The sequence below is a fragment of the Protopterus annectens genome, chromosome 5.part0, assembly GCF_019279795.1.
Source record: "Protopterus annectens isolate FY-2018-M chromosome 5.part0, PAN1.0, whole genome shotgun sequence".
NCBI classification, from domain to species: Eukaryota; Metazoa; Chordata; order Ceratodontiformes; family Protopteridae; genus Protopterus; species Protopterus annectens.
Window position 1 is genome coordinate 390494778 of NC_056735.1, and position 24379 is coordinate 390519156.

General features: G+C 43.1%; 1 protein-coding gene across 1 annotated transcript in view; it reads right to left on the reverse strand.

The window, feature by feature from the left end:
• The window catches only part of LOC122802655 (mitochondrial pyruvate carrier 2-like), a 222908-nt gene that overhangs the window by 167861 nt on the left and 30668 nt on the right, over positions 1–24379 (reverse strand). The window contains exon 2 of the mRNA XM_044072361.1: positions 9528–9568. Coding sequence (XP_043928296.1) covers positions 9528–9568 — 41 coding nt within the window. The remainder of the gene's footprint in view (positions 1–9527; positions 9569–24379) is intronic.

Consider the following 24379-nt stretch of genomic DNA (forward strand, 5'->3'; position numbering starts at 1 on the left):
TTAGTAAACGAACACTCTGGTAGCAGCCGACCAGCACTTGCTAACTACTTGTGCTTCAGGCTCCTTGGCAAGAAAGACTGATGTAATGGCATTTTCTGCCTGTTTTTATACCCCTGATGACCCATCAGTCCTGGAGTGACAGCATCAGACACAGAAATACCAAGTCTCTAGTATTCGGGCTACCTGCAGGCAGATAACCCAAGTGTGATGACAGCAACAGTGAAACATGAAGAACATCTTACAAAATGGACAACTGGAGGACACTGGAGTTGCTGATTGAAGGCTTAGTGCATTACTCAAGAGTGTATTAGTTCTGGTTTAAGCACTTGGGCCAGTTATTTTACATTAAGAAGGTGTGGTCTGCACTCTTGTGGGAGGGAAAGGGTAGATTCTGCCCTTCTGAGCTGGGAGTTTCTGGTTAAAGGCTTATTGTGCCTGCTTATTTGATAAGTTTTTCTGAAATTGGTGCTGTAGCATAGACCAAAATCAAACCTGCTGAATCTAGCTTTGTAGAACTTTAGCACTAATCCAGACCATTTTTTTGGAGAAGGTTCCCTGCACCCTAGTGGCAGTAGTGTGTAGTTAGAACTTGTCTGATCGAAAACTGCTGGAATGGGGCTCAGTTTTTAGCTTTTTATTGGTTAATTTGCTTAAATCAGTTTGCTCATTTGCTACAGTATATAAAAAAAAAAAAAAAAACAACTTTATGCAGCCATAAAGTCTGCTCTTCATATTTTCCCTTAGATTTGAGTGCTAAAACTAAAAAAGCTAGCTAGTTCTATTTGAGCTCAGCACTTGTTCAGAACTCAAGCACTAAAGCTACAAATTACTACAGCACTCAAAACTTTCCTAATTTTTAGCACTTAAGCGCCTATCCAGGCATGTCTAAGTCAGCTCCCAGTGTTTTCTCCTGTCTACCTGATGAATCTGGGCATCTTGGGGCAATGCAATTGCCTCATGTACAGACAACCCTCTCCTCCTACCACCCAACACTACAACCTGAGAGCGATGCACTTTTATAGCCAAACAAGAAGCAAAGCTCTCTTCACCCAAAACTGGACCAGACAGTCAAACGAGAAGGTAGACACTTAAAAACCACACCATACTCACCACACCCTCACATTGTGTGTGTCTTGGCTTTTCCTGGTTAGGGGTCGCCACAGTGGTACTCCAGTCTGCTAATGACTGGCAGTAGAGGTGTGTGCTGGCTTGCCAGGCCCAACGCACAACCTTCAACAGATGAACACCCGTTCACGCATGTCACACAGAAGACGTTCTGAGAATCGAACAGGAAACGTCTGAGACTATAACGCTACAGCAGCGCCACCACTTACCACACTCCCATCACATAGTCCCTCAAAATCTACACCACAAACCCACACACACAAAACCCACACCTACATTCGCGGAGGCTCTCAAAAATCTGCTCAAGCAACAGAGACCTCAAAAGTAGAAACACATGCAACCTCCACCCCCCTCAACACAACCCAAATGACAGCCCACAAACTTGTGCCACTCAACCGCAGCCCACAAGGCACAACAATGTACCCAACTCTCTAGTCATAGGTGACTAATTCAGGTACACTAATGTTCCACTCACCAGGCTAAAGAGAAAGTTACTATTAGGTTGCCTGTCTCGTGCCAGGATCTGCCACAACATACACACAGGTCACTCCACAAGTACAAATATGAGTTGTCCCATGTTGGTGTGAATGATCCAAGACTTGCCTCTCTGGACTACATGGAGACATGGAGCTATCAGATCTTGCAGCCCAGGTAGGTATGACCCAAGCCCTGCGTAGCATCCTGCCATCACTCAGAATGATACCACAGTACAAGGACAAAATTATAAACAATTGGCCAAGCTTCTGGTGCCATTTTAAGGGGATCCAGTATCAGTCTTCCTGGGATTACATGAGACCGACCACAATGCTTTGCCAGAGACTGCCTGTCATCCCCTTGGGATTCCTGATAGTGGCCAAGGCTCTTGCCACCCCTAGTGCCATTCCTGATAGTGGCCAAGGCTCTTGCCACCCCTAGTGCCTTTTTAGGCAAGGTTCAAATGACAAATTCACCACCGTAACAGGTACAAGCAAGCAAAATCTGGAGGGCAATGTTACTCACCACTAGAAGTCTAAACCTCAAAATGCATTCACTCAAAAAAAAAAAAAAAAAACACACACAAGACATCTGTGCAGTGACAGACCTGGTTCAAGGCTCCAGTGAGCACTCCTGCATTACCAGGCTATAATTCATACCACACCTCTTTCGGACATCTAAACACCAAAACACTAAAGGTTGAGGCGTGTCCATATTCATCAAGGATAGACACCTCTAGGCTAGTTGCTCAGCATAATGCATCCTAGATTATCCAAGTGCAACTAACTTTGGGCAAGACTGCAATCCAAATTGTAACTTGCTACAGAACCCCCACCATGCCCCAGGATTCCCACTCCATTTGATACACTGGAAAATATTAGGGTGCAACCCAACACCCTAATAGGCGATTTCAACTACACTATTAACTGGGAAAAACTACTCTTGTAACACCTGTTGCGCAACATTTTCTGAAAATTCTTATTCAACTTATCCACACCCCTACTAGGGGCAGCAATATCCTAGACCTGGTCATTACCAACATATGCGACCAGTGCAGTGTTACACACCAGAGGTAAATTCCTCATTGGTCAGATCAGACCACACAATCAGCCAAGACATCCACATCCTGCCCCCACCCCCATTAGGGAAACTGTAAAATTTCTCCAAAGCCAACTTCATGCTTAAGCATGAAGTATGAAACTTCACAACACCCATGCAGATGGCCAATAAAGGTACGACTGCTGAATCCTACACAAATGCACTTTATAAGCGCAAGTGCATGGATCGTGCTAACCCTAACAGAACCAAGATGCTATCCTCCCAAAAAAAGGGAGCCAATCTGGTGATCCCCTGCCATAAACAAACTCTACAACAGAAGAAAAACTGTTGGAAAAATCCTCCAAAGCTAGTTATGAAAAGTAAATTGCCACAGATTCTAAAGACAACCATAAAGCATTCTATAGCTATGTCGGGAATCTCAATGGCAACACTCAGATCTGCTCTGATCTACAGCACAATGGCACTAAATATACAAAACCAACTGATACTGCAAACATCCTGGCAGGTGCTAACTTTACCACCCCCTAAGGGGCCCATCTCTATACCAGAAGAATGCAAAGTTCCTGTAGTCACAGCTGCACAGGTAAAAACCACACTCTACAAAAGCAAGGAACACAGCATTCATGGGACCAGACATCCCAGGCTGCATTCTACATGAACTGGCACCCCACCTAAGCACCATGTTCAATCAGTCTCACCTCAGGCTTTGTACCCACTGAATGGCACACAGCAATGGTTATCCCACTCCACAGGGAGAGCTACCACAGACCCCAGGAACTACTGCCCATTAGCCTAATGAGCCTGGTCTGCAAGGCCATGGAACTTGTAATCAAAGACATTGGTACTCTCCAAAGTCTGGACCCCACTCATTTCAGGTTTGTAAAAGGCAGATCATGTCTCCTAAACCCGATTGCTTTGTCAAAGCCATAGATTAGAGTGAAGTGGTTCAGTTCACACAGCCTATCTAGATCTCACCAAGGCTTTTGACACCATCCCCCACTCTGGAATTATAGATAAACTCACTAAACTACGTATAAATCCCTAGGTCACAAGGTGGGCCGCCAACCGGCTCACTGACAGAACCCACAATGTGAAAGTAGCAGACTCCAAATCTGACTTCAGACCAGTGACAAGTGGAGTACCACAGGGTTCAGTCCCGAGTCCTCTGTTTGGCATCTACTTAGTACAGGCCAACACAGGTCTTTGCATAGCAGCCATAATTGAAACTCCTAACAATGTGGACATCCTACAAAAGGATCTCACTGAGACAGATGCCTGGTGTCAAAGCCATGGCCTCAAGCCCAATGCCAAAATGTGCAGTCATCCCCTTTGGTAAAAACTCTGGGCCCATGAGCTACCACATAGGTGGTAGCTACTTAACACCGAAAGTGTGATGAGACTTTGGGACACAGGTGGACAGTAGTCTCCTTTGATAATCACATTGCCACAGTAGTCAGGAAATCCTATGTGGCACACCTCATCATAAAAGGTTTCTCATCCAGGAAAAAAAAGTAATTGTTCCCCCTACTTGTCACTCAGATCCATTAGAGAGTAAAACACCCCTTTTGGTATGTACCTCACAAGACATCTACAACTGGAAAGGCCACAGAAATACCTCAGAGGATTACTGGCCTCAAACAGATGCCCTACACAGACCATCTCAAAAAACTCCAGCTTTACTCAGAGGCAATCTTACTAACCTACAAAGCTGTGTCAAACCCAGAGCTGTTGGACATGCTCCACTTAGAAATCCCAATCCCTCCAAGCTACACTCTAGGGACCCAAAACCTTGTCACCACAAAAAACAGAACGTGCTGGAGGGATAGATTCCGGGTCCCAAACACTTCCCCAACAAACTACCCATCAGACAAAGCTTCTCATTAGCACTCTTTCAAAAAAAATCTTGAGGATTGGATGGGAAATAGGAAATTCACCCCAGGGATCACCTCTGTGGCTCTGCTCGACAGGGGCACAGGAAAATTTTATTGGGTGGTGAAAGCCAGGGTACCTTTTTGGCTAGGCTTGTACGCAACAAAGTCCAGCAAGTTTAGAATTTTCCACAGATATTTTTGTACCTTGACAGAATGTCAGAATTTTTCCTCATGTAGAAACATACTGGAGGCGTGATGGGCAAGAGTTAACTGGGCAAGACAGAAGGATTCAGAAATGCTGGGGGAGCAAATTGTAAGGGAAAAAAGAACACATTTGTTGTAAACCAAGAAACTCAGATTCTGAATTGCCTGGGCATAGTGGGCCTTACTAAGATTAATGCTATTGGCTGTGTGATGACAGGAGCTGTAATTTTGTAAATTGCACATTTGTATATCAAGCTGATTTGTACAGATGTTTGTGGTGAAAATGTATGTGAGCTTTGCTCGTGTTGAATTGTATTGAAAATGTAACCGTACACCCTGCTGAAGTGAGGAACCGTGTACATGTATTATAGTATCTGACCATTTTAGAGGACACTTTCACAGCGATGGATAACCAGCTGGCTTATTTTAAGAAAAATAAGGGAACTATAAAGGAGCTGTTACATCAATGAATGTTACCCCACAGTGTTGAGTAGGCCCAGTGACTGTAGGTCTGGGAGCAGCCATTACAGGTTAGCTTTTGTAAACAAAGGGGGGGGTGCTTTAAGCATTTCTGCCTCCAGAAGATGTGCATTGTAGCAGTCTGCTAGTCTTGTTTTCAAGCTTCAAAAGGAGATATTGTGGGAACCTAGAGTCAGGTGACGAGGTCATTCTGCAAGTCATCTTGGATATTCTTTTACAGGGAGTAATCTCAGAGCAGCGTGTATTCTGTTTGAGAGCCTGACTAGAAAGACTGTTCACATTTCATCCTGCCTTGCTCAAGTTATTAGGGAACAGTATAATTCTTAGTCAGGAATATAGCCAAGATTAGTTTAGAATTTTTTTTTTGTACGAGTCTGCCCAATGTTCATTTCCTGTGATCTAAACTCTAGTTTACTGTGAATATATAACAGTATTTTCACTTAAATACATTTAATACTTTTAGCGGTGACTGGTTCTTTTACAGTGCATCTAACCTTTAAGAGTACTTGTACTTATTTGGTGACAGTGGGCCACTCCAGGCGGCCTAGCCATCTTGGTGAACTACCACCATTTGCATTAGTACTGCAAGTACAACTGGACACCCTTTAAGGGCATTAGTGTCTGGTGGCAGTAGTAACTACCTTAGTCTGGGCAAGAAGGCATAGCTAGTAGACCTGTGGCATGCCTTTCCAACGTGTTTGCAAATCAAGTGAGTGTTTGTCAGCTACTTGGGGCAGGGACATGAAGCACTGAATTTACAGAGGTTGCTTGATGACTTAACTTGGACACACTGCCGAGGACCTAACTTTACAGCTGTACCAGTGGGGAGTCTTATTGGGGATCTGGAGGGAGACCTCTACACCCCAGGCAGTGTGTGTTTCCCGTGTGCTTTTAAGGGAAATTTTGCTCCATGCAGTGGTCTTCCATCTGGGAATACTGAGTGTATCCATTTGTACTCCAAGTGCACATCTCTCTCCAGTGTCAGTGGTGACTATCCGGGCTCCTTGACTACTGCCCAGCGTGAGGACAAAACATATTGGTGCTCATCATATATTGGGAGCAGTGGTGGGCATCACAGGCTGCCATAAAACAATTACCGTAAATGAAAAATCAAAATCTAAACCAATTATAAGTTGAAGTACTGAATACAACCGGGGCAGGATATTAAGAGGGAAGTTGCATAGAGTTTGCAGGAAAATGCATTCAGTAATTTTCGAATTGGTGCTAAAGGATAAGCAGAAATTGAGTGATTAATATTAGTGTGAATTGTTAACTGGTATATTGCATGAACATTGAAATGTGGCTGGTTCTCTGAGCATACCTCATTAAATTGAGTTAGTGTGTGCTTCTAGCATGATTCACCAAGTTTGTGTACCACTGCACAAACAAAGCAGTTGCACAGGTATGACAGATCAAAGTACTGCAACATTTCAGAACTTGATTGATATGCTCACATTGCCATTGATCCAGATGTACATTTCTTCAACATAGCTCAGTAAATGAAATGGTGCCATAAGCTGCACAAATTTCACAACTGTTCTAAACATGTTCAGAACAATCATGAAAGGTCATACATTTCCAAATCAAGAAATTTGGATTTGTATCAGTTCATTCCACTAGGCATGTAGCATCAAGGGAGACCCAAGATTAATAAATCTGAAGCCATTTTCATCTAGTGAAAATTTGAAAAACATTCACTAGACACACATGGCTAATACTGAAAGCCACTTCCTTTGGTTGTATAATCTTGGCAGAAAGTGAAAGCTCCCTTCGCACTTGCCCCAGGCTTTAGCTTTTCCTTACCCACAAGGCACTACACTCACCCAATCTGTAGAGCACCTCCTGGGACACAAGAGCAAAGGTTGTACCCCTCTAATACAAATTAGACCTGAAAATGAATGGGAGTCTGGAGTCTTAAGTTTGCCCACCACAGAGGAAAAGCGCACAGATTTGGACAGCCAAATTAAGGATCTGAACATTTAGTTAGGTGGAAGGGCTTAAGGTCCAGATAAGTCTTGTCAAATATACATGTCCTGGGTTAAAACATTTCTAAACAGATAATAGGAGAAGCACACAAGGCTGAAAGACTACAGAGGAATAACTGTCTTGATTTTCTGAAGAAACTGATACAAGGAGGAAGGGAAAGTTTGACAAGTCCTGCAGGGCTACTTTCCTTGGAGACACAAGTAGGTAACATTAACAAATCAGACTAGCCTACAAGTGTAGCCATTCACCTTATGTTCCTGCTTAAGGGGTGGACTATAGGATACAACAGGTTTTGTCTAGCTTGTACAAAACCCTCCGCAAGATCAAGCCACTTGTTTAGGGATAGAACCCACTTAATTTCTGGGGCAAAATGCCTTCAGTGTCTAAAAAGGTGGTCCACAGTTTAGTAGGACAAGCCAGGATCCCAATGTATGGAAGCAAGAGCATCCCAGACCTATAAAACTTGACCTAGAACTGAAACCAGATTTACACCCCCCCCCCATATGTCCCTTACTGCTTTTACCTTTAAATGGGGTAGAGAGTTAGTGGATGACCAGAGATGCCACTGCAAACAGTAAGACTAAGCCTCTTCCAGACATTCCCTGCAACACTTAACACTTACATTGCTTGTAAAACCCATTGTGCAATCTGTAAACAGGGTGAGCCATGAAGTCAGGATTAGACTACTCCTACTTACACCAGACTGCTCATGACTATTAAAACTAAATGGACCAGTTAATACAATCCTATACAACCCATTTGTAAAGATACAAACATGCACTAGGGGACCTAAAACAAAGATGAATAGCCAGAGGTTCCGTCTTGTCCCATCCTAGGAGATATTCCATTTTTACACCTTAGATGAGATTATAAATTTGAGGTTTTTAAATGCACAACTACGATGCCAGGTGTAGCCACAAGCACTTTAGATGACTGCTTACAAGGCAATCTAATTTTATTAGAGACACCCTCCATTTAATCTGCATTTTAAAACCACAGAACTTCAAAATTTTTAGCAAAGTAAGAGTAACACTAAATATACACGTCAGAGCAGAGTTTGTGACAGAAGGGCCAGTTTAATATGAAACTGCTTTTTTCAATGAATCAAGCAATTCAAGATTCGATCTCTACAAATATGTAAATCTGTACAGACATGCCAGGTTGTGCTAACAAGTACAATAGCAGTTCAAAGGACAAGTAATATGAATTACAAGTTTTCTATACTTTGTCACACGTCTCATTTATAAACGCTTCAATGTACAGAATCATAATGTTGTCATCAAGTTTTTAGGCTAGCCCATGCAGAGGAGTGATTTCCGAACCCAAGAATTTATTTTTTCTAAATCTTTGAGCAGACATTTCTGGAGTTTGCAGAAGGCCTTCTGTAAGGATAAAAAATGGACAAATGTAGGCTACACCACATTAGGCCAAGATGTACTCTCACTCAGACCTCTCAAGTCTCTTAGATTTATGCGACGTCGCCATTTGACTCCAATTTTAGCTCTGCCCCTCAAAAAAAACACCGACTTTTGGAGGAAAGGTGGTGAATTACACTCATCATTGTCCATTAAGAGTTTTACACTTTTTACCTCAGAAAATGTATATTAATTCATATGCTCCGATTCTGTCAGTGTTATGTTAATAGCACTAATATTTCAAGGGTCCCTGATTTTTTTGACTTTGTCCCCGATTGGAAGGACATGCTCTCACCTCATTCTAAAAATTTAATATGTCATTTAAACATGCACTTTTCCCATTCTTTGGGGTTAGTAAAGATTCATCCCACACTTGCAGATTTTGGCAGAGACAATATGTTCATTACTTTTACCTTATGAAGATTTAGCAGTTTATGCTGTATCCAGCATCCTCTAACACAAGGCCTTGCAAGGCAGGACTCTAGGTTCTCTAGAGCACTTGGAACTAGGACCTCTCAATCTCATACTCTTCGGTCTAGGACAGAATGTCTCGCTCCCCTGGTTGGTGTTTAGCAACCACAAACGAAGTCTAGAAAAAAAAATGCAGCTTTGCGTTCTAACAAATACATTTTAGATGTAAAGCTAGATTCTGCTGGTGATCTTCCACCCAAACACCTCAGATGGCCATGAACAGGATAAACTAGTGCGGAATAAGACTTTGTTCCGAGCAATGCCAAGGAGTAATGCAATTACACAAGATTGGAGGGTGGTTAGTCCCAAGTACAACGTTGCCATACTGCCTTTCCTTAAGTATGGCAGGATTTATAGAAGTGGGTCACAGTGTACTTCAAAACTTTCAGCACATTGACAGCACACACCCTTCACACAACTTAAATATATAAACAAAGCTTACCCATTTCATTGTTGGGGCCCAGAAAAACACAGTCTTGGGACCTAAGACAGTGGCAAAAAAAAAATTGCGATACAGATTACCCAAGGTTGTTTTTACATGCATCTTATTTGATGCAAAAGCTTCAAAGTACAGTCTATTTCAATTCCAACATGAAGTTCATGACAATCTGCTGCATAAGCACAAATCACTACAGGCTGGCAGAGATGCACTTATTTCACATTTTGTTAACTGGGTTAGTCCAACTGAGTTTGCAAACAAACCCATGTTCAGTGGAGAAACAAGGGGAAAGAGCCCCAGCAGACATAAGCAAAGAAACATGCAGGACAAATTAAAAACACTGCAAATACTAAATTATAAAGAGAACAAAAAAAAAAAGATTATGAACATTAAGGGTTGCACTGATAGTGGACTAAAGTTTACTACATACAAGTATAAAAACAAAGCTAATAGTTCAAAAAGGACAATGTATAGACATGGAAAAGGAAGTAGAGGGGAAGATAATAGTGTGGAGAAAGGGAGGGGGCTATAGTAGTAGAGCTGAGAGTTTAGGTTAGTTTAAGCAGACTGCTATAGTAGTAGAGCTGAGGGTTTAGATTAGTTTAAGCAGACGTTACTAACAGAATGTTAGGAGATGCAACAGGTTATACAGAAACTTGCTTTTCAGACGTTACTAACAGAATGTTAGGAGATGCAACAGGTTATACAGAAACTTGCTTTTCAGATCCAAGACCCATTTACTAAAACTGGGTAAACTCAAATTCACCTCCACTGAAACAGTACTAAGTGGAGGTGGGTAATCAAATCAGATAAAACATTTTCCTACATACCTTTTATGCAAGCTTAGATACAGGATACTGGTGTTCCACATTACCAAGGTCTGAAGTATAAACTATGATCAAGTTACAAGAAAATGCAGAAAGTTACTTCCCATACCACTAGATGGTAAAATGGGCAAATAATCCACTTGGGAGTAAAAAACCTCTTCTCAGACCAAGCTCACTCCATTGGATAAGTAGACTGTCAAACATTGGAGGACTGGAAACCAAATTCAAGCAGATCAAGTACAGCTTCACCCCCAAATTGTTAGTCCCCTAGCTAAATCTCCTGTGTCTAAGAAATGTCCATTTTTGGCCCTGATGGCAGACCTGAAAGCAATGGCCAATGCTGTAGAGCTTCACAAGGGTAATTTGATTACCATCTCCTCAATCCTTCTCAATTTGCACTTCACAGCACCTACCAGTATTCCTCCATTTAATTCTCTTTAGCAACTCCAAACTAAACTAGTCTTCTCATACTCTCCTCCCAAAACCTCATAGTGCCACTCACTCCCATCTCTTTCATACACTTAATATTTCACAGAACCCCAATCACTCCTAGACTATGGACTTTTCCAATCTCAACATAATGAAAATGAGTGCCAGTCTTACAAGTGTAAATACTAACTTAACTTCTGAAGTTTTTAAACATCTATACACAGTGCGCAAGTGTACAAATATGGGCATAGAGATTTAAATATTTACACAATGTACATGTTGGTTGCGCAACATGCTTTAAGATTCCCCTATAGCAGATCCAAATTTGTAATTACTTCCATGTAGCTTCTCAGTTAATCTGCTAAAAAGGGGTTTCATCTCATCGCACTGTAGAAAAAAAACGCAAATGAAGTGCTGTTGTGGAACGAGCTTTAGGTAACCCTGACAATTCTTTCCATTTGTAAACGAAGGATAAACAAATATAACAGCCCAACAAGCCAGAGTTTGGTTATCCTTTGCTTCAAGCTAATAAGAGTAAAGAGTAAAAAGTGCAGCTTTCCCCAACATACTCAGGTCCTGTCCACATCCACTCCAAGTTCATAGGTTCATACTAGGCTATCTGCCCTAGGGCATTTATAAGCCTAGCCAGGATGTGTTTGGCTTTCGCCATCCATTTTAAATTTATTTTGCTATGCCCTTTTTCGAGGTTAGTATACTGTGCCTCTGTCTAACAGAGGCACAGAAGTGATACCCGGGGTAAACCTACAATCTCCCATCCACTCAAGATTCCTCTTGAAGAGAGTCAATGAGGGACTCATTAACCTGGACTGGGATTTTATTCCAGAGTGAAGGGAGCCTCTGGGTTATGAATCTGTCCCTCCAGCATGTCCTATTTATTTCAGTGCTGAGGTTTAAAGTCTCGAGCGCGTAGCTCGATGGGATTTGGATTTTCTGAGGTGCAGCATGTCCATTAATTCCGGGTTGGACATGGCTTTGTACGTCAGGCACAGATCCCCTCTGAACAGGCGGTATGCCACTGAGTAGAGCTGGAGTTTCTTTAACCGGGCAGCATATGACATCTGTTTGAGCCCTTTGATCCTCTTGGTGAGGTACTTTTGGGGTCTTTCCAGTTGCTGCAGGTGTCTGGTAAGGTACATCCCAAAAGGGGCATTGTACTCAATTATGGGCCTGATGAGGGATGAAGAGGCACGATGACCTCCCCTGATCTAGATGCGAATCCCTTCATGATTGGGTGGGCTATATAAAATGTTTTTCTAACCACTTTGGCCACGTGGTTGTCAAATGAGAGATTGCCATCAACTTGGGTCCCCAGGTCCCTAATTACTTCTTCTGTACTTAATGGATTACCACCTATGTGGTAATTTGTGGGCACTTTTTGGCATTTAGCTTGAGGCCATGGCTCTGGCACCAGTTGTCTGTTTCTATGAGGCCCTTTTGGAGGATGCTTGTCTGCTGGAGAGTATCATGGCGCCCAGTTTGCAGTCATCTGCGAACTTGGTCAGCCAGAGTCCTTCTGTGTTGGCCTGTACCTCAGAGAAATATATACCGAACAAGAGAAGTCCCAGGACTGAGCCTTGTGGGACACCACTTATAACTGGTTTGGAGTCTGACATGGCTCCAGCAATTCTAACAATGTGGGTTCTGTCCTTGAGCCAGTTTGCAATCCATCTAGTGACATAGGCTCACCAGCTTAAATATAAACCCCTACCTATGATGCCCGAGTGGGGTATTGTATCGAAGGCTTTTGTGAGGTCCAGGTAGGCTGTGTGGACCACCTTCCCCTAGTCAATGGCCTTGGTGACTGTTTCAAAGAAATCAACCAGGTTTAAGAGGCAGGATCTGCCCTTAAAGCCGAACTGGGTAGGATCTCAGTGTTTGAAGGTCTCCAATATCTTTATTTAGGAGGTCCATGATGATCCTTTCCATAGCTTTGCAGACCAAGCTAGTCAGGCTTATGGGGCAATAGTTTCCAGGATCCGTTGAGGCACCACCTTTATGGTGAGGGACCACTGTTGCTTTACACCACTCTTTGGGCACATATCTTGTAGTAAGGCTGAGATCGAACAGTAGTTTTATGTTTGGGTTTAGCTCTTCTTGGAGTTCATGTAGGACGCAGCCCGGGACACCATCTGGTCCCATTGATGCTGTGTTTTTTTGCTTTGGAGAGGGCGGCTCTTACCTGAGAATCTGAGATGTCAGGGGGCAGCACTCTGCTGGGATAGACATTTGCCCTTTTGGTGGGGGGGGGGGCAGCACTCTGCTGGGATAGATATTTGCCCTTTTGGTGGAGGGGGGGGGGGGGAGAAGTTTGCGCTGAACCTGTCAGCTAGGATGTTGGCAATGTCTGTGGGTTCGGTGTATTTTGTCATTTTGGACTAATTCTGAGCATATCTGGGAATTACCACCCAGGTTCCCAACTAAAAGAAAGCCTTGTGATTATCCTTGGTGTCCTGTGCAATTTTTCTCTCGAAGCTGGCCTTAGAGAATTGTGTGCCCGTAGTTTTTTGCCAATACTGATCAGAGATGCCTTCCCTTTTTGGGATTTTGCTCTATCATTTAGTAGCTTCCTCCTTCTATTGTATAGTTTGTTTATGGCTGGGGCCCACCAGACAGGACGTCTGCCTTTGGAGGATTGGGTCTTGGTTTTATTTGGGATCGCATGATCCATGCATTCCTGAAGGTGTTCATAGAATGCGTTTATAAAGGATTCTGCGGTCTGGGCCGTATTTTCCACAGGCCTGGGGGCTTTGAAGGATTCCACCTCCGTTTTGAGGAGTGTGAATTTGCTTTAGAGAAGTTTTTCACTGGTTTTCTGGGCAGGGGGTGGGGTCGGGATGGGAATATCCAGTGAGATTAGCTTATGGTCTCATCTTACCAGTGAGGGATACACTTCTGGTCTGGAGCATAGAGTCCCCATGTTGGTGATGATCAGGTCCAGTATGTTTTCCCCTCTTGTGGGAGTGGTAACAAGTTGTTCCATAGCATTTGAGTTTATAAATTCTAGGAACCTTTGGGCTAGGGTGTTGGAGCTGGAGTAATGCTCCCAGTCTAGGTTTGGGTAGTTGAAGTTGCCCAATATAATGGTGTTTGGAGAGACCTTCATATTTTCCAGTGTTCTCAGGAAGGCCGAGTGGGGTTCCTGGGTTTGGGTGGGTGGTCTGTCCAAGTAACATACAGCATTCATTCTTAGTACTGGGTATACACACCCTGCACAGCAAGGGAAGCTCAGAGTGGACCACCACACCCTTGGTCAAAGTGTGAGAATCTGCCATTCCTTGTGAAAGGAAAAGGCTATAAATATACTGGAAGGAACAAAGTCTGAGGAAGACCATCCTTAGGACAGGCTTTCTGAAGAACTGCTCTCCCAGGAAAAAAGTTAGCAGCCAGATGCACTAACTGCAGAATATTTCTCCTCTTGTAGTATACATTGAAGGACCTGTGAAGAGGGGCTGACAGATTAGGCAAATGGGAGAGGTTCTCTGCGCGCTGCACTGCATGAAAGATTGCAAAGGCTTTCACTACAAAGCTACCAGCTCTACTAGCAGAGAACTCACCCAGCTACAGCCCATGTGACCTGGGTGCAGTTAACAGCCTGGGCATTTTTGGCTAGCATGAGAATGCCCATACTTATCCAGGGGCCGGGAACACACACAAATAGCCAAGACTCCTCCAAACAGTACAGCAAATGCAATGGAACTTACACAAGTTTTAAAAAGTTCTGGTGATTGCATGCTTCTGTGAATTTTTATAAAGGCTCTGTGCAGCCCCCCCTCACCACCCCTGTGGGGGTTGACCAACATAGAGGGTTGAAAAGTGCAACAGAATAGGAAAAAATCCACAACTCCACTCAAAAAAGTTAGGACATTTGATGGAAAGGGATGGGTGTTAAAACTGAACTGTGAGGTAGCAGAGGGGCTGGGTTGAAATTTCAATTCGCAAGTTCCAATGGATGCCACGCAATACCCAGCTTTTGGATACTTCAGCAGTGTCTGAAGAGACTGCTCCAGGAAGGAAAGTCATTAGAGTGCTTGAAGATTTAAGAACACAAGATCCAGGGGACTTTGAACTCTTGGGAAGACTACCTACCCACTAAGTGCCCCAACCCTAGAGTAGCAATGTCAGTTCTCCCCAGAACAGAAGCGTTTGGGGGCACAAGGGAACAGTGCCAAATAGAAAATTGGTACAGCTACCATCAAGCATCAACATGGGCAGTTACATGTACTGGCAGCTTGCCTTAAAACCAGGACAGAAGCCTCCAAACTGCTTACTCCAAGGACAGACTCTTGAAGTGTTAGTACTGCTGTCCCAAAAATCAAAAGGGATCATGGGCTACATCTGTGATTTCAGACGCACTCACAGGGAAGAATGAGCAGGAAATTCCCATGCTGCACAATAAGCTTTGCAGGAGACATAATGCAAGAGAGATTGTTAAACTCTTATGGTCTGTGGGTGGAGAAGTCACCATCACTATCCAACAGTTGGAGGCAAAACTGGTCCTAAACAGTGTTCAGTGCTATGAAAAGGACTGCAGCACGCATGATCACGGGTTAAACCCTTTGGAAACCAAAAACTCCCTCTTAGATTTATTGTAGCTACCAAGTTTACACCTCCTCAAATCATACCCAAGTGACAGATCCAAAGGGAATTTTGGCCAGGACAAGTTGTATTAAATCTATTGGAATCTTGCACACACCTCTCCTTGGGCAGCGTGCCAATAGATTAGCACAATTCCAGTTATTTCAGTAGACTTGCAAGCATTTGGGTGACTGCAGCAAACTAAGCCAATCACCTTCACTGTGGGGGTCTGCAGGATACCCATGAATTAGCCAGACTTTAAATTTAATAAATATCAGGGTCATAGCTAAAAAGTTACTCCCACCACCTCTTCCATACCCAGGAGTTGAGGGACCCTGAAAGGGTGTTCATAAACACTGCTTTGATGTTGAGCATGAGACAAGGTGCACTCAAGAGTGTCAACATACTGCTATTCCACAGCTTACTATACAGTGCTGCACACAACCTGTACCAGGTGGCCAAGGATAATAAAAAGCAGTTCTTGCAGCATCAGTAGGTGCCCTCAGTATATTTGAGTGGATTTTCTTTCCAAGATAGGTCTCAGTGGTCCAAGCACAAAGCTACATGTACAGTCAGTCCAAAAACAATCATAAGGGATCAACATGCTAAGAACGAATCAGCAGTCATCTGCTGGCTTCGACATCTAGACAGTAGCCTTTTGAAGGTCTTTTAATGCAACTTCAACCAACCTTAGCTATGTTCAAGGTTGTCAGCTACTGGAGGCCAAGGAAAGTATCTAGTGATTTCCAGAGTCTCCTCAAAATTATGAAGTTGGAGGGCTAGGTGCAAGCTTGATTGTAGACCCATTGTTTACCACTCATTTAGAGAAGGGCCACTGTGGAGTGGTTTACCCCTCATTTAGGGAAGAGCCACCATGGAGTTAGGGGGCCTGCTCAGTCTCCCTGTGAAGGCTTCCATGTAGACAAGTCCTTCTTTGAAGCTAGCTGTCAGACTCCCAAAGCCAAGGAATGTAGTATATAATTTATCAAATCCACTGATCAGGCAACACACCAGAATCCCCCAAACGAAAAAAAGCCACCCATGTTCTAACTAGCCTCTGCAAGTATCCCTGCACTAGCCTCAACCTAAACTTGACCCAATGCAGGATGGGGGACAAGGGAGAAAACCACCACAAGCCTGTGCATGGACAGGAAATCCCAGTACATCTGAAGGCAATGAGAGTAAGAAGGCGACCAGATAGAGATTACCGATGCAAGGACTTCCACGCAGATAGCACAAGCTTAAAACCAGCATTTTGACATCTAATGCAGAACCAAACTGCTCCTGGGCAAGTGAGCACTCTTCAGATAGGATACATTTCCCTCCCTTAACCTATCCCTCCCTTAACCTATGACAACCCTGGTTAAGGGAGGGAAATTTCAGTACCACTCTGAAGAGCATCTTTGGCCTCATCTTCTCTGGAAAGATTAGAAGCCTGCAACTACAAGCAGACATCTGCCGATTACTTTTCCCACTCACTCACATTCCTTGCTCTAAGCTAGTTTTTAAAAGCTCCTCCCATTCTCATCTTACTCAACACTGAAAGATCCCCTCAAGGCTCCTAGTCTTAAAATTTGAATTTGATTATAGCCAATTATCTTCCTTACACTGCAAGCATCCAAATAAAAATCTACTTTAGTACTGCTATACAGTGGTTACACACGAGTTCACATCCTTACATGCCACCTTGGTACTACTCTCACTGAAGCCCATTACAGATTCCTGAAGCCATGGATACAAGTTTTCCTTCAGTCTTTGTAACCAGCATGGTAGAATTAGGACTGAATGTAGAAATTGTCAGTTTACTGAATCTCTTGCATACTGTCTCAAATTAGATTAGGTCATTGGAGGCAACCGCAACTACCAAACAGGTTGGTAAACACTACAGGAAAGGAAAGACCCACATATGCAGAGACCCTTAAAGTTATGAATTTACAGGTTTTTAGTACAGACAATATGCTGAATTCTTACAATTGGTGGATAGCAGGTTCTTAGGAGATAGTTTATGAAATACTTGTGCCACCAATCGAAGGCGCTATACAGCCAATGCCAAGGCTCTCTCAGAAAGCACAGTCCGACTCATTATCTTATGTACAGCAATTACATTTATTACTTTCCTCTGTCCTATGCCAGGGTGGCTGGTCCCCCCCCAACAGCATCCTTGGATCCTGGGAGACTTTAGTGAGAGACAAGTTTAGGGCAGTCCTGGCACAACCTGCTCTACAGCAAACTAGATGGCTTTTGAACTTGATAGGCCTTGTGAATTATACTAGAGGTAGCTGAGCAAGTCATTGCCAACCCAGAGTTCTGCTATATCCCCCCCCCCCAGCACATATAAAGGGATTACTTCTATCAATTTGGTTGGCATCTTTTATAGTTCACATACTGCATGCTTACTTCTGGCAAAACACTATCTCCTTACAGAAATATTTGGAGCTGCATAGATCAGTGCTTTTGGGTGCTGCCACTTGGTGTGAACTAAAGTGCTGAGCTACTAAAGTGCTGCGCTACAAAACCTTATTACTGCAGAAAACAAGTTAAACTTAAAAGGCCAAATCCTCCTTTTATAAAAGGTAATGCAAATGCAGCCAGAATCACAGGTTTTAAAAACCTAGACTTCTAATGGCATAGCTGGAGATCTTAACCCCTCCACAGTTCTGTATATGAAAAGATAGAATGCATTTTAGTTACTGGCACATTTGCGACTGAGCCTAGTGAACAAAAGTGAAGCAGCAACCATCTTTTATTTTAAGGGAATTTTATACTTCCATGAAAATATGGCGGCATGAGGCCTGCAGCTAGAACTGGCACTCTAATTACACATTAACATATTAAATGAGGACAGGGCACTTGATACTAATGCCGATGTGCACACATTCTGTTTAAAGTGTGCAAGTATAACAAAATTCCACAAGTATCAGCTATGAAACAGCAAAACGAACTGCCCGTGTGCTTGGTGAGGAGCCAAATCTAGAGCACCTCACTGCGGAAACTTCCTGCCACACTGCCCTTCAGTGCAGGCAGTTTTGGAAATGCCACATCTTCAGTTTTGTTTTTCCAATGCCATGACTTGTGTACACAGTCTACATTTATGAAAAGCAATTGGGTGCAGAAAATTAATGTTGCGAGCTGTTAAGCTTCTCCCTGTTGTACCGTCAGATTCCGTCAAATCTTTCCAAGTGAGTGACCTTCAGCAAGTCACTTAGCTAGACAGTACTTTGTGGCAACTGGGAATTTGGGCTAGGTTAGTGGCCTGCCTAGTAGCTGCCTATGACTGACCAAATACAGAACTTGCAACCAGAAAATCTCAGAACAAGTACCCAGGGACCATGGACAACAGGTTAGTGCTGCCTTGCCCAAAAAAAAAAAAAAAAAAAGCAGAGCTTGCAATGCTAAGCAGTCAAGTTTACCAAGTTAAAAAGGACCCACTTATCTCTATTCACTCACTAATACTTCAGAGACTGCAAGCTCCAAAAAGCAGCCCACCTGAGAAGCATATTTATAAAGTATTGAGACAGCAACACTTACTGAAGCAACTTGGTTCCATGGCAAAGGGGAGCAGAGCTCTGACAGATCTAGACTACTGGGGTTCACTGTGGCTGTACCACAGGACAGGAATGTAAGATGTGGCACTCACCTCTTGGGGGGGTGTTGAGGGTGCCGCTATAGTGGGGGGTGTTGAGGGTGCCACTATAGTGGAGATTACAGAAAGCAGCATCCATGAGGTTAGAGCTGCTGCTAGCAACAGCAAAGAGCAATCAGTGGAGACAGTCCATTATACACCGGCTTCTCTTTTGTAAGCTGAAAGTGTAGGAGAGAACAAGTTATGCAACACAAACCACCCCTAATTGCTGTTCTAATAAAGGCAATGCCCACAAGACTCACCAATGAAGAAGCCAGGCATTGCTTGCACAGTAGTACGCTGAAGCCCAACCAGGCCAGCTCCACCTGGGAAAACCAAACACTTCTCAGCTGTTCAGCTTTGCTTCACTGGTGGTAGAGAGAAATACAATTAGCATTCAAAAAACCCAAAGTCTTGTGCAAGCACACACCAGCATAGACCTTTTAAAACAACCTAGTTTATTGACAAGTACACCATAGTTGTAAACCCTGTCCTTTTACTACACTACTGTAATGTGTTTGATGCATTATACACCACCCCCAGTCTTTCCTCCTCCTTAACATGATCAGATTCCCCTTGATTGCTTTCACAGTAAGCAGATATGGGCTTGCCTTCATCCATGTACATTCCAAATTACTTGGAGAGTGTCACTAAACTGCCATACCCCTCTTCAGAATGCACACATTTCCTTCCTTCAGCAGTCTCAAATATTTGATTGACTTCAACCTTTAGTAGGTTTCTCTTAATAGCTTGAGAACAAGAAGCAAATAGCCTGCCTACCCCCCTAAACCCTTAAAGTGTGTGTATGGATATTTTGTATTATGCAAAATACAAAAACACTGCATAAAACTAGCTCCTCTGGAATTATCTGCAGCTAGATTCATGAACTTTAGTGAAAGGCAATTAAAAATAGAACAGGGTTTTAAGTCCTTCCATCTCCAAGCTGCCTGACTGAGCAAGTCATCTGAGCACTACTTATAGGTCACCCTTGAAGAGGGACACCTACACATCTTATGGGCCCCCATTGTGCACTGTAGCACAATCACACTTGAGTGTTTTCATAAAACTCCCATTTATCTGAGAAAGTCTGTTGGAATCCCTAGTCAAAACTTTGACTAGTGAAACACTACCATATGTTAGCAAGTCTGTGGCGCATCAGAACTCTTACCATCACTTTCAGCAGCAGTCCCCTTTGCATTTTAACAAGTCAGACCAAAGTACTACTATAAATAGCAAATTCATCTGCAGCACCATTTAGATAGTAATCCTTGACAGTCTGGGAAGTTCCCCTACTACAAGGCATTATATCTTTAGCTCCTAAACTTTTGGAGTGGATGTACTGCAAGACCAGTGGCTATGCAAATCAAAACACTGCTGTTTTGCACATGCTCAACTTGGACAAAGTTCACAGGATACTTTTGTACCTTCCTTTCTGCCAATGTACAAACACAACCAATACACAGCAGAGGCAGGAATGGTCACTAAACAATTCTCCAAGCAAATTGTCTTACTGCAAGTACTTGCTCTAATTAAAACTTAAATTTCCTTAAGACAAGGGCAAGGTCACTAGTTAATCATTGCCTGGTACACTTGCAAACCCATCACGATTTTTTGGGACTACATCCAGCATACAGCAAGGACCATGCTGCTGGTATTGCTCTCAAATAGGAACAGACTAACTGCTGAAAGAGGTCTTCCATTAAGGAAACTTCTGAGCAGGATTATATGGAACAGTTAATTTGCCACATAATAGCCTTAAAAAGGAGCAGTAGATTGTGCTAAAAGCCCGCCCCTCAAAAGGTAGTACTACAAACCAGTTAACTAAGTCAGACTTGGCAAGAAGCCCCTTTTCAGAGAATCTCCACAAAAAAGTAGACATACAAATCAGTTTCAATGCATTACAACTACATAGATCAGTAGTTTATTACAATAAATGGCACAAAACGAAGCTACAATGCAAACATTTACTGAACTAAATCTAAATACAAGTACAGACAACTGAGTGTCAATTGCAGGAACTGGGAAAGATGGAGAAAGGCGATACCAAATGGCAGAGACTGAAGCACAAAATGATCAGTCTTTCACCCTGCTTGTTTACTGGCACTTAAGCCACCACTTTGATGTGGTAGTCATGCATTCAAGACTATTCAGGCATTCTGTCTAGACTTTTGGAATGGTGTACAAGTTTATTATGTCAGTTAATTACTCCTTTGACATCTTCCAAAGACGTGGAAGAGCATCCTGCCTCTGAAAAGAAGGCAGAGTTTGAAAGAGCACCCCCCCCCTCCCCAAGAGTAATCCAAGAACCCCATTCTACTGCAGAAACCCATGGCTCTTGGATTGGTGATGCTGAATAAAGATTTATGTACTCGCCATGATGTTCCATCTGTGTTGCCCATTTTCTTTCAACCTATGGTTTTAGACCCAATCCCTTGGATCGCACTAGTCCGTTACAATAGCTTGTGGTACCAAAAGAACTCCAAGCTTCTCCCTTACCCACAATGCACCCTTCCCCAAGTACCTCAGATCTGTTTGCCAATAGAAGTAAAAAAAAAAAATCAGCAATATCCAGAGACTATCTCGAACTCAATACAATTTAGGTTCCCACCTTAGACTGCTTGCTCACCTAGGAGTTCAAAGGTGGGGAGTTAAATGAAAATAGACAACAGAAAGTTATGCACTCGTCATAATGTTAATCTGATAGGTTGAGGATAGAATGAAAATTGACACTAAGGATGTTCCTCAGCACCACTGAGCAGAATCATGCGCTAACCCCTGGAAACCAGATCCAATTTGTAATGAGCGATGAAAGTATGAGTAGCTACCCAAGTTGCACAATGTCATCCACATAGGCTCTAGTTTGGAAAACAGATGAAGTAGCCATTACTCTAGAATGGACTCCACGATTTTGCCAAAGCCATGCCCAAACTATCAAATTAAAGCAATACAACTAGTAAGCCATCTGGACAAGGTTACTTTGGTGACAGATTTACCAAAATTTAACATCCGAGAAGGAAACAATTGGTTAGATTTCCTGAGGTCTGTGGCAAGGTAAGAATGCAATTGTCTGAAAATCTAATAAAATTTAAGTATTCACCTTTGTTCACAAATTTAAAAAAATTACTGGCAAATCGCTGGATTGATTGACAGTCTTGGATACCACCTTTGGTAAAAAAGGATGGATTGGTATGGAAATAGTCTGAAAAATCAAATTTGGTGGTTTGGAAGATTAAGCTTAATTTCAGAAATTCTTCTTGCAGAAGTTACAGCTACCAAAGAGTCTCCAAAAGAAATAGGTTCACAGGTGTGTACTAGGCTAATAGCTCTGAAGCCTTTACATGCCTAGCCCTAGCCCATAGAAGTGCCCTGGCATCGTGCCACAGAACATTAGCTCTCGGTCCCCAAGTAGAGCCACTGGAGTGACCCCTGGGGAGAACTTTCCATTCCCCATCCACTATAGACTTCTCTTGAAGAGGGCCAGTGAGGTGCTCTGCTTGACTTTTATGGGAAGTCTGTTCCATAGCATGGGTAGTCTCTGGGTTATGAATCTGTCCCTCCAGCATGTTCTGTTGTGTGGTAGAGGTGCGGAGGGATTGGGATTTCTTTAGATGTAGTATTTCTAACAGAGCTGGGTCACACATGGCTTTCAGTCAAGCAGAGATCACCTCTTAGACGATATGAGAGAGAGAACAGCTAAAGTTAGAGAGTCTGTCCATGTAGGACACGTTTAAGGCCTAGGATCCTTTTTGCGAGGTACTTTTGTGCCCTTCTAGCTGTTGCATGCGTCTAGTGAGGTACATGCAAATGGGGCGTGTACTTGGGAGTATTGAGTCTCAGATTCTGGCACCTGAGACAGCTTACCATTACCTTCTCCTTATTCAACCTAGTGAGTGGGACATCAGTATGCCTCACTATCGAGTCACCTATGATTAGTGTATTGGGCAAGCTGTTTTGCCTTAGATTGATGGGCACACTAAGTGAGCTGCGTCTTTTGGTTTGTGCTATGTTGTAGTGGTAGAGTGAGTTTCTGCCTTTGACATCTCTGCTGTTTGGGTACATTTCTATTGAGAACCTCCATGAAGGTGGAGGCGAGGTTTGTGTTTTTATGCAAGAGCTGTGATGGCGAGTGTTCTGGAGGGCTTTGTATTGCATGTGGTGTGGTGCAGGTGCTGAACTTCTCTTGATCAGCTATTCCAGCCTTTGCTTGAGAGTGCATGGCTTCCAATTTGGATACAAGTGCATCTCACAAGTCTGAGTGTTGGGAGTAAGAGGAGAGGGTTCTCTGTACACGAGGCAGTTGCTACATTGCCTCAGAATGCCCATGTTCACCATGTTAATAGGAGAAAACACAGGGAACTGACCTTTAGACATGCCGGGAGGGATGGTCATTGTTACAAAGTACTGGAGCAGTTTCCTTAGTCATTTTACAGGAAAATGTCACTCAAGGTGTCAAGACTATACAGAGCACTGCCAAGGACTTTAGGGGAAATGCGTAGACCCTGAAAATTTAAGGATGAAGTATTTAGGCAGATATCCTGATGGCAGAAAGAAATAAAGCAGTATGTACTTACTGAAAAATTAGCTGGTCAAGAATGGAAAAAATGTTGCATGAATGGCTACTACTAATGCTGGTCTCAGCATAGCTTCACTCTGTTGGGATACAATACTCCTTGGCTTCTCACCAGAAGTAAAATGCGCACCAATCCCAAGAGAAGGTGGCCACGGCCTATTTGGTGATCCAGTCTTGTCGCACATTATGCAAGGGTCTGTAGGCTTGTAGCCTTTTTCTAGTAGATGCCTTGGATAGCAACCAGACCAACTAAGCAGACACCCACTCCCAACCAGAAAGTCAGGAATCAATGCAGTCTGCTCCTCTCACCAGGATCAGAATACAAGCAGAGATCCAAGCTGTCCTCTATAAAGCAGTTAAGCTTTCTGGTGATCAGTCTTCAGGAAATAATGTAGCTGCATTCTATCACCAGGAGAAAACAGAAGCACTAATCCCAAGAGGACTACCAAGAGGCAGCATGCAGGCTCTCCAATAACTGGTGGTTTTGCAATAGATGCTTAAAGGAAAGATGAAAAGATAATGGTTTATCCTAAACACTGCAGTGTACACTACAGGAGTTAGATGTGAAAGTAGGCAACAACTTTTTGAGCGGTAAAACTTGTAACAGAGTCACAATTTTTAAAAAGGAAAGATAGATTGAAAGGGGGGGGGGGTCGTATTTTGGTACTATGGAATACAGTAGGATGGCCAACAAATTTAAATAGTTGAAGGGGAGTGACTTCACAAAATAAATTTTGTGCTTACTCACCCCAGCCAGTAAAGGCAAAGAAAGAAGATATATGGTAAAATTAACATAAGGGGCAGGCAACTA